The sequence below is a fragment of the Falco rusticolus genome, chromosome 3 (assembly GCF_015220075.1).
Source record: "Falco rusticolus isolate bFalRus1 chromosome 3, bFalRus1.pri, whole genome shotgun sequence".
Lineage (NCBI taxonomy): Eukaryota > Metazoa > Chordata > Aves > Falconiformes > Falconidae > Falco > Falco rusticolus.
In genome coordinates, this window is record NC_051189.1 from 118,637,275 (window position 1) to 118,647,525 (window position 10,251).

The window sequence follows — 10,251 nt, forward strand, 5'->3', positions numbered from 1 at the left end:
TAGCACCAGATACAGGAAGAGAAAGCTCCTTCTACCTCCCTGGAGCAGCCACCCTCTGCAGCCTGACGGTAGCTATTTGAAAGAAAACGCTAGCAACTACTTGTGGGATGACAGGCTGAATAGAGCAATTTAGAACTGTCCATCACAAAGCAGGGGTATTTAGCCCCATTGCCCCTTCCCTGCAGTGGGTTCCTGGTGGCTCCAGTGTGCTCAGGTGCAAGGGTCTGCCAGCCCAGAGGTCACAAACAGCAGCGTCCTTTGCATAAGCAAACAAATGACTCTGAAAAAGACTACGAACACAACACTGCTGGCTTCCCGAGCCAGCTGGCTCAGCACGACGCTCACTGCACCCACAACTGGCAGCCACGAAATTAGATTTAAAAGTGCCCTCACCTCCAGCATATGACAGCAAGTGAAAGGCAAAGGGGAAACAAAGCTCACCGAGCCCTTGAAGAAGCCCAGGCAGATGTGAGCTGGTGAATAAACGCAGGAGCATCACCCCAAGCATGAACCAGGCCTCCAAAATTATCACACTGGTCTTAAAGAGATTTTAAAAATAAATGAGGGAAGCGGGAGAGGCTTTTGCTTGCCTTATACTGTCCAAGCCACTGATGTACATCCGTATTGTGGTGTCTGCTCTCTCCCTGCAGTCGGGAGGACCAGCAGCTTCCCTAGGAAGGCAAACCTGTGTGGTGTTCTGACCAGGTTCAGAAACTGGAGAGGTAAGAGCTGGATGCCTCTCTGCGCTCCTTTGGGTACAACATTTGTACGGTTCTTACAGAGATGAAGTACTCCTAGAGCAAATCCCACGTGTGCAGAGCTGAGGCTCCAGCAGCACTAGTGCCCCACGCCCAAATGAGACAGAGGGCAAAGATGAGGTTCCCTGTTCTACAAAAAACAGCTCGTCTGAGCAGGGGGACATTCCTTGCTGCTCTTCCAAGCCTGGCTCTGCGCTGCCTGTAGCAGCCACACGCGGCGAAGCCTGAAATACAGCCAGGAGCAGGGCTCGAAGCGGCTGCTTCGGACAGGACACGGGCATCATCCCCAGAGCAGCGCTGGTGTACAAGCAACAGGGAGAAGTCTGCCAGATCCCTTTGGCAAACTCAGGTGGCATAGGTACAGGCATTTTAGAGGCCAAAATACACCCAAGGCAATACAGCGGCAGACAGGCTCCCACCAGGGCTGGCCGGGCACCCTCCTCACTGGCTGGCATGAGGAACTCCAGCACCGGGACACCTCCCAGCGCCCCTTTCCACTGGTGTCCTACCAGCACCACAGCTGCCAGCCTGGCACCCAGCCCACAGTCAGCTCTTGCACACCTCCAGCCCAGCCAAAAGCCACACAGCTCTGGAAGGCAAACTTCCAGCTGCCCCCACAGCTGCCTGAGCCGCCCCCCACTGCCCCCACGGACCCGGGCTCCATTCATCCAGCTCAGGGGCAGCTGTACCCCGCACCGCAGCACCGGAGCCACAGCGGCTGCACCCCTCAGCATCCCACACATCCCCCCAAGCACCTAGGGCACCCCCAGCCACCTCGGAGCGCTGGTTACACCAGCATCTCCCCAAGCACCCAGGGGCCCACCTGCCACCTCGGAGCACTGGTTACACCCATATCCCCCCAAGCACCCGGGGACCCCCCTGCCACCTCGTAGCGTCGGTCACAACCATGGCTTAAACACCACCGCTCCTAAAGCATTTGTGTGACCACGAACATTTCCCACACTGCTGACGCACAGGCAAAGTTTAGGAACAAACCACATTTGACTGGGACCCGCTCCATTATGTGCCACTGCAGGGGGGCTGGTCCTGGCCTGGTGGACAACAGCAGGGAGCCTCACGCCCTCCATACGGGACACCATGCACCGACACACCGTAAAGGGAAGGCTCGTCTCTGCTGCTGGAGGCTGCTCAACTCTGGTACAGAGCCGATGCTGCACCTGGGCAGAGGTTCTGCTCCTGTGCTTCAGCCACTGTGTAAAAGCAAGTAAGTACTCGTATTTAAGATAACAGAAACAATTTTTCAACAGCTAAATGCAAGGCTTCCCCTCTTCTTAGCAGGGTTTTCAATTTACTTTTTACTAGCATTAGGGAAAAACAGTGCAAGCCCCGACTCCACCGAGCAGCCTGCTATATTCACCTGTCACGAATGGGTCCTCCCAGTCTGCCCCCAGTGGCCACCAGAAGGTCCCCTACAGCAGGTCCAAAGTCTTCTAGGAGGTCAGGGTCAGAGAAGGCAGCACCAGTGTGATGGAAATACCATCTCTGTGGTCTGTTTTGAAGGTTGCCTTTGATGGCCGGCCATACAAAGGGCGCGATGACCACAGTGTGCATGAGAACATCAAATACATTCTGGACAAGTAAGTTTTCCATGTAGACCAAGTCCAGCTGTGTAACATTGCTTCAAGCACACAGCGTGCAGAGCTTTGAGTTAAATGCATCAGAACAGCATCCAAAAAACAGCGTGCAGGGGCGGGAGCTGCCTAGAGTGAGCCAATGGGCAGCACCAGGCAGGGGTTCTAATCAAATCCTGCTTTTTCCAGCTCTTCCATACCTCACCTTCAGAACACCAAACTGCTTTCTTCTGCTCAGCTTTCTAAGCTTATCACCCGGAGGCTGGCACCTCTGCCCTTTCTTTCAAAAAAAGGAAAGGAGCAGGCACAGGTACTCCCACAAAGATGGAGACAAAGTTTCTGGGAAAGGAGGCCCCTGCAGCAAACCCAGTCTCACATCACGCTGGCCTGACAGTGGAGATGCCTGCTGAGGGCTTGTCACCCCCACCTCTGAAAAAACTTTGTGCTGTCCTCTAGATACGGATCTCACGCAGCTTTTTCTAAGTACCAGACCAGCACCGGCAAGAGTGTCATGCTGTTTTGCATCTATGATTCCTACTTGACACCAGCTGAATCATGGGCCAACCTTCTCACACCATCAGGCTGCCACTCTCTCTGCAACACAGTCTACGACACCATGTTCATAGTACTGCTGGTGGAAGAGGGACACAAGCACAACATCCTCTCTGCAGGGTACAACACATACACGTACTTTGCATCCAAAGGTTTCTCTTTCGGCTCAACACACCAGAACTGGAAAGCAGTCAAAACCTTCTGCGACTCCAACAACCTGATGTTCATCCCCACCGCTGGCCCAGGCTACATCAACTCCAGCATTCGCCCCTGGAGCAGCCACAACACTCAGAGTCAACAGGAAGTACTATGACACGGCTCTGCAGGCTGCACACAGTCAGGCCAGAGACTGTCTCGCATCACATCCTCCAAAAAATGGCACGAAGGCACACCGATCGAAAAAGCTGTGCACAAGACACCGATGTGCCTTTATCTGGACTGCCTTCCTCATCAGCCCAGCATGTACCTGGAGCTGACTCACAGGTGGGCAGAAGGTTTCAGCAAAGAAAAGAGCAGTGGCTGATGTGACTTCAGTACTTGCCTTACTCGAAAAGGCATCCCACTGACAAAGCTGCAACACAAAGCAGTGCTTGAAGAGATGCAGCCACAGACCCTTCAGCCTAACCAGGCTGCTGAACACGAGCAGCCGCCTGTGAACATCCCAAAGTCTGCGTAACCCCAGTGACGGGCTCACAGAAGGAAGTTAAAGGGAGCAGGAAATCTGCAAGCAGCAGTCAGATCTAATTTTCTGCAGATTTAGCACAGATGAGCCTTTGAGAGCTCCTCTGGAATTCACAAGCGCTGCTGGCTTAGGGGCCAAAGACCTGTTTTTTCTTACCATGGCTCTGTGACATTCGATGTGGTTAGCTGGGTTCCAGCATGTATTTCACCGTGCGCCCTTGGCCAGCTGCCTGCAGCAATCACACATCCCTCACTCCACTAGCAACTACGTCAAAGCATTTCTCCATCAGCTTATTGTAAAGAGGAGTAAATATTCTTTCAAGTTGCCCACTGCAGGTGAAAATTAAGCCACGCCGTTACACACCCTCTTACTTTACCCAACCGCTTCTATACCAAGGAGTTGTACGCCAGGTGTTGTCACTGTGGTCGACTGTTTCCAAATAACTAAAGAAAATTAGAGCTGGAATGCTACAGACTGTTTACTACTGCTGCTGGATGTGCTGGAAACCAAGGAAATGCAACGATCTATACTAAAAGCTCTTAACCAATTGTTTAGCATTCCATGTTTTGAAAATTTAGATCTGAAGTTGCTTTATCCCCTTTAGAACCAAGGAGAAAAAAAACCCACATTTGCAATAAAAATGCAACTGAAAACACCATTAATTTGTGCTTTGAAAGAGTTCAGCTCACAGTAGCTTTCCCCTTTTTTATTTTAGCCATGCTCAGACCCTTCCAAATTAGACAAGTAAAATTTATACTTGGCTATATCAATAAAATGAGAAGTGGCAGCTCTGAATGTGAAACAAGGTTCTATTTATGACAACTCCATACACGATCTCACTAAGCGCCCAAGTGCATCAAAAGTGAGGGACAACATGTCTAAAAATAAGCATTTAGAACAAAATCATGCAGGTTGCTTACCAGTTTTTAAATTAATAGCAGCTCCATAAACTTTACTTTCCAGTGAAGAATAAACACTAGGGGAAACTTTCATCCATTCCCTATTTACTTCAGCTTAGCACTGTTTTCAGAACAAAATCAAGAGGGAAGTCCACATTCAAAAAATGAAGATCAGCAAGCCAAGAGCTCCTTTTCATTCTTTATATTATGAGGAAGCCAGGTCTTTCTGAGCAGCTCCCGTCTAGATAGGGACCATTTAAATACTATTAAATTTCAAAAGCACTGATAGTTTCAGTAGTAGGTTTTGATTACAGTTAGAACAGCAGCCAGAGAACACCATAGCTACAACACTGTGAAAGCTTCAAAAAAACCTCTTTTCCATCTTTGCTTTTCTTTCAGTGCAGATACAATAAACAAAGACACGGCATAAGCGTTATGGGGAGGGTGGATCAGACACTATATTCATCATCCCATCCTAACATTAAAATTACTGTATTTCAAAGGCCTAATCACACTAATAAAACAGACAAGTATTTTGGAATGGTACAGCAGCACAAAGAGGTCAGCATACACATCAGGCTGGTTTCTCAGACTATAGCAGATGTGGTACTAATTAACAGATACACATCAACTACTGTTCTGTGTTTGTTTGGGTTGGTTTTCTTTTTAATCTTTTGTTTATTAACCTTGACCTAACCCATCGACCTTATTAAACAAGGCCACAAAAGCCCATTTCCTGAATGTGCAGACACATGGTGCCCAACTTCACCAGCTCTGCAGAGCCTCCTCAGAGTCCAAAGTGTTACGATGATTCTGGTATCAAGCCATACTTCTGCCTCAGGATTTCAACCGTAGGCATCATTGCACTGTGGGGTGAAACAGAACCATCAGGAAAAAAGGTTTTTAAGGATTAAACTGCATTTTCTGGGAGAGCAATCAGCTAGACAGAACAGTGCACTCTGAATCAAGGAGAACACAAACTCCATATAGAAGCTTTCCAGAAAGGGGTCTCCTGGGCTCAGAATTTGAGCGCACGCTCTCAGGATTTCTGAGCATGCTGATAATTAAGCATTACATTAATAATGTTATTAATAAATAACGTTAATGTGAAGGTTCAATTGCTGTGGGAAAAGCAGCAAAACCCACCCCAACTTGGAAGCTTCATTTCATTTAAAGAAAAAGCTAGTTACATCCAGCAGAATGCTCACCAGCCAGGACGAATGATGGTGAACTTCCCCGACACAGATAAGTCAACCACAGTTGACCCCAAACGACACTCTGGGCTCTGTATATCTCCTATTGGGCCTCCATCGATGATTAAGGACAACTGAGGCCACAAGTCTTGGAATTCCTGGGGAAAGAAAAAAAAAATAATAGAGAGATGTGGCTAACAGTCCTGAAGATACTTCGTTCTAACACACATTACTGGACATTCTGGTGTCAAGGGAGTTGGTTTCTCCCCTTCCTCTGTCAGGTCTGCACTTTTTTCTGACATCCTGGCTTGATTTCTGATAACAGATTTATCTCAGGCATGCAGGAAAGTCACAAGAATTCTCTGGTTGAAGGCTTTTTAGCTGCGCCACTGTTTATTAAGGAGCGCACAAAAAAAGCCAGAAGTCTATCAAGACATTTGGGGCCAAGAATAGGGCGTTTGTCTGGTACTGAGCCCAGGTATGTCATCACCAGGGTAACAAGCTTTGCAAAAAGACATGTCCTTGAGTTACAGGTCGTTACCAGGCCGCAAGGAGCTGTACAGCAGCAGCAGTCCCATTCCACAGCCATCCCTCCTACAGCAATTTTTGTCTTTCATATTTAGCACCTACATCAAAAGCTGCTTATAAGCCTTTAAATATTACTTTCTAGCTCTGCTCTCCTTCCTTTTTAAGGTGAAGATCACAGCAAGACCAGCTACCCCACACTACATATCCACAGGCTATTTTATCTAAAGATTATCATTAAAAAAAATAGTAATAGTGACAGAGAAATTCTTGTTTCATTGCTAAAGCTGGCAATTGTGAAAAGCCTGGGGCTCTGACAAACTACAATAATGTCACTCAGGGGCAAAAAGAGGCCTTACCGAAACCGTCAGCGTGCTCGCCTGAGAGCTGATGTTAGCACTTGTTAGAGCCAGTGGTCCAGCGCAAGCTCGTGCCAAGTCCCTAATAAAAGGGTGGTTTGGAATACGAACACCAACCAGCTACAAGGAAGAAGAGAGCATGGGTTTACACTCAGTAACCATTTTCAATCTTGCATTGCCTAAAACGCTCTTGACCTAAAGCTAATACCCTAGAGAATCACCACATCAACACCTGCTGAACCAGCAATAATACAAGTAAGCTAGCCCCCAACGCTGGGTTATGCAGTGCTCAAACAACTTGCAGGGCACACAACAGCACAGGGACCAGCTTCAGGAAGCGCCAGTTCTGCTAAGCATGCTGAACACAGGCATAAGAATAAAAGCTACTACAACAGAAGTACAAAAGTAGCACAACTGTCCCTCAAAAACAGGGGTTCACCCTGTAGCAAAGACCTACCGATGTGAAAGGATTCAAGTCTTTATTTAATTCTTCTGAGCGTTTTAAGACCAGGGTCACGGGTCCTGGAAGCAGGTCCCGCAACAACTCATCCGGCACATTCACGTGGCAGTACCTACACGGCAGCAAGAGGAAGCACGTTAAAGGCAGATGCACAGGTACGTTCTGTTTGAATATGAGGAAGAGCTCCTGTACTATGGGGGTGACCAGGCACCAGAGCAGGTTGCCCAGAGAGGCAGTGGAGTCTCCTTCTATGGAAACATTCAAAACCAGCCTGGACACGACTCTGTGCAACCTGCTCAAGGTGAACCTGCTGGGGGTTGGACTGGATGATCTCAAGAGATCCTTTCCCACCCTGACCATGCTGTGATTCTGTGACTGACCAGGACTGCTGTGCTGGGCGCGGTGAAGCAGCTCCACTGCAGCCTCACACCCCACAACCACTCCTGCCCCGCGCAGGGCTGCGGGTATTGTACAAGGGCTCCGGAGCCCAGCAGAGACCCACGGGCCGTGGCTCAGCACCACTCGCACCCACCTGTACAGGCCGTCCACGTCCCCGAGGCAGATGGCCAGCGGCTTCCTCCCGTTCCGCCCCTTCAGACTGTAGATGCTCCGCACGGCACCAGAGTCCTGGGCCAGACACGCCACGCCGTACACCGTGTCCGTCGGTACCGCCACCAACCCGCCCGCCTGTAGGGCACCGACGGCGGCCGCCACCGCCTCCCTCCAGCCTGCGCGATACCGGCGGGTCAGCGGGGCGGCCCAGCACCCCCGCTACCGGCCCAAGGCCTCCGCCCCCACCCCAGCCCCGGGCCTCACGCCGGGCCAGGGCCACGGCCCGGGCCCACACCGCCGCCAGGCCCGGCCCCGGCGCCCCTCCCCGCCAGCTCCAGCCTTCCCCCTCCCCGCCCCGGTTACCCCGCCCGTACCTCGCGCGTCCGGCTGGGCCGCGCTGCCGGGCAGGGGCAGCGGCAGCAGCAGGCGGGCGCGGCCCAGCCCCGGCCCCAGGCCCGGCGCTCCCTCCCCGGCCCGAGCCAGCGCCGCCAGCACCGCGCGCCGCGCGCTCAGCATGCGAGAGCCACTTCCGGGCCGCCGCGGTGACGCACATCCGGGGCGGCTCGCGCCGTTCCCATGGCGACGCGGGCCGGGCCGGAGGCGGCGGGGGAGCCCCGCGGGCCCGCGGTGGGTGCCGGGGGGGGGCGGAGGGGGGCGCGGGGCCGCCCGCGGCGCCGCCCGTGACCGCTGTCTCCGCCGCAGGTGCAGGACGGCCGGCGGCGCCTGCGGAGCCTGCTGGAGGCCCGGCAGCGGCACCTGCGGGCCCGCATCGCCGCCTGCGAGGAGCTGATGGCGGAGATGGCCGCCCTGCAGGCCGCCCTGCGGCCCTGCCCCAGCCCCGGGGAGACGGCCCCGGCCCCCGCTCCGCGCTGTTCCCCGGCTGGGCGGGGGCCGGGCGCGGCCCAGGGCAGCCCAGAGCCCGGCGGCGGGGCCCAGCGCTGAGCCGGGGGACCGAGGTGGTGCTGGGCCGCGGGCTCCGAGGCGGCCTCACGCGTGTGTGCCGGGGACGAACCACCAGGGCCCAAGCCCTCGGCCGCGGCCCCGGGCTGTGCCTTCTCTTGTTGCACTGATGCATGATCTTACTAAATTTACACTTTAAAATAAAGCAGGTTGGTCTGAGTGTCTCTCACCCCGTCTGCCCGCCGCTTGCCTTCCATCTCACACACTGCCTCTTCCCTTCCCTGTTTAAAGCAACAGGATTAGTCGGTGACCGACTTGATGTTAGAAGGGCTGGAGAAGCACAAAAGCTGTGCCTTACTTTGCGAGTAGCAGCTCAGTCCCTGATGAGAACTATGATTCCAAACTCACAGACACATAATCCGTGGGGCAGCAACAAGCTACAGCTGGGGGGTGGGAGATGCCCTCCAGCTGCTGGCATGGGGTTTTTTTTGCCACGTGGAAATGCTTTGCATCACAGAAATCTCGATTTATTGAGCAGGGAGGTTCAGTCCATTTTCCTTATTGCCACTAGCTTTCCCCAAAGTTCCCATTCTCTTCCCTGGGAGGTACCCCATACCTGCAACTTCCAAAGCAGGGATGCTACAACTACCATCTTTACCAACAGGAAATTTTGTCTTTCTCACCTCTGCTGCATCGAGCACAGCTGGTGTTTGCATTAAAGGGACTGCAGAGCATTTCACATACAAAGAAAAATTCGTAAATTCATCATTTCCACTCTACCTCTTAGCCACACCGCAGAGAGTTCGAGGATAGGAAGTTTACAAAGGTCATTGCTGGTAGGGCAGGGAATGGGGTTACCTTCATGCGCCTAAGATCAGGGGAAGGATGCTCACACTCATCTCTCGGATGTATTTATAAATACTCTTAGGAAAGACTATTTTAACACAACGTTTAAATAAGCATTTAATTAGGATTTCATTAGTATTAATATTGCTTTCAATTCCAAAAAAGTTAATTTCCACTTCTTTGCAGATATTTCAAAGTACAATATTAACTTCATACAAAATGAGCAATTAAGCAAACACCATTATTTCACATTTTACATTCTTCAAAAAATACAAATTCATATTTACTCTTTTTTTTGGGTTTTGGAGATGCTCTTCCTTTGGAAGTACTGTACCTGTAACTAACATCTTCACATTGCTCAATGTAAGCACATTTGTTCCCATGTTTCATAGTTAAATAAATTCCTTTAATACCATACACACATTCTTGAAAAAACTGGGGTTCTTTTATTTTGTCATCTCCAAGACCACTGCCCAGCTCCCCATATGCATCAAACGGAACACAAGCAGTAAGCGGACAACCTGCGGTTCTCCTGGACTTCCCGGTTTGACAATTCTGCAGACGTCAATGCTGAAGACTACTTCGGTAACTAACCAGGCTCGAGGTTTGCGCATCCCTGCCCACCACGCTGATGCTGGTCTGTGAAATAGAACTGCAACTACAACTCTCTCTCCAAAACAAGGGTCAGACAGATAGCTCCGGTTCAATAAGCAAGTGGAAGGACACAAAGCTACACAGCAAGAAATACCAGCTACTGTAACTACGGTACTGCAAAAACATACCCTTGATTTTGCTGAAAAAGATCATATGAAAAAAATTTCTTTTAAGAAAAAGTAGAAACTGCATTTATTTGAGAAAGTGTACACTGCATAATGAACCAAATTTTGGCCAGCTTGCACACCACCAAAAGCATGGTGTGGGATTTTTAAACTA

At 51.1% G+C, this 10,251-nt stretch overlaps 2 protein-coding genes across 2 annotated transcripts; one reads left to right on the forward strand and one right to left on the reverse strand.

Moving 5' to 3' along the window:
- Positions 1-1,694: 1,694 nt before the first annotated feature.
- On the forward strand, positions 1,695-4,276 carry MANEAL (mannosidase endo-alpha like). The gene is given in 5 exon segments (XM_037379363.1): positions 1,695-2,356; positions 2,807-3,190; positions 3,192-3,233; positions 3,235-3,259; positions 3,261-4,276. Coding segments are annotated over 5 exon segments (726 nt in total). The 5' UTR covers positions 1,695-2,246; the 3' UTR covers positions 3,426-4,276.
- Positions 4,277-4,492: 216 nt separating this feature from the next.
- YRDC (yrdC N6-threonylcarbamoyltransferase domain containing) lies at positions 4,493-8,103 on the reverse strand. The gene is made up of 6 exons (XM_037379361.1): positions 7,947-8,103; positions 7,553-7,748; positions 7,018-7,132; positions 6,561-6,680; positions 5,692-5,834; positions 4,493-5,349 (listed from the first exon to the last, which is right to left on the reverse strand). Exons 1-6 carry the CDS (start codon positions 8,086-8,088, stop codon positions 5,286-5,288), a joined length of 780 nt encoding a protein of 259 aa, XP_037235258.1. The 5' UTR covers positions 8,089-8,103; the 3' UTR covers positions 4,493-5,285.
- Positions 8,104-10,251: the final 2,148 nt, after the last annotated feature.

What these genes read in the sequence shown, in the direction of transcription:
- YRDC (XM_037379361.1), bottom strand. Translation starts at nt 8,088, where the DNA reads ATGCTGAGCGCGCGGCGCGCGGTGCTGGCGGCGCTGGCTCGGGCCGGG. An exon ending in GACGTGGACGGCCTGTACAG is followed by an intron (nt 7,133 to 7,552) that starts GTGGGTGCGAGT and finishes GCTGCCGTGTAG; the next exon opens with GTACTGCCACGTGAATGTGC. An exon ending in ACTTGAATCCTTTCACATCG is followed by an intron (nt 6,681 to 7,017) that starts GTAGGTCTTTGC and finishes TCTTCCTTGTAG; the next exon opens with CTGGTTGGTGTTCGTATTCC.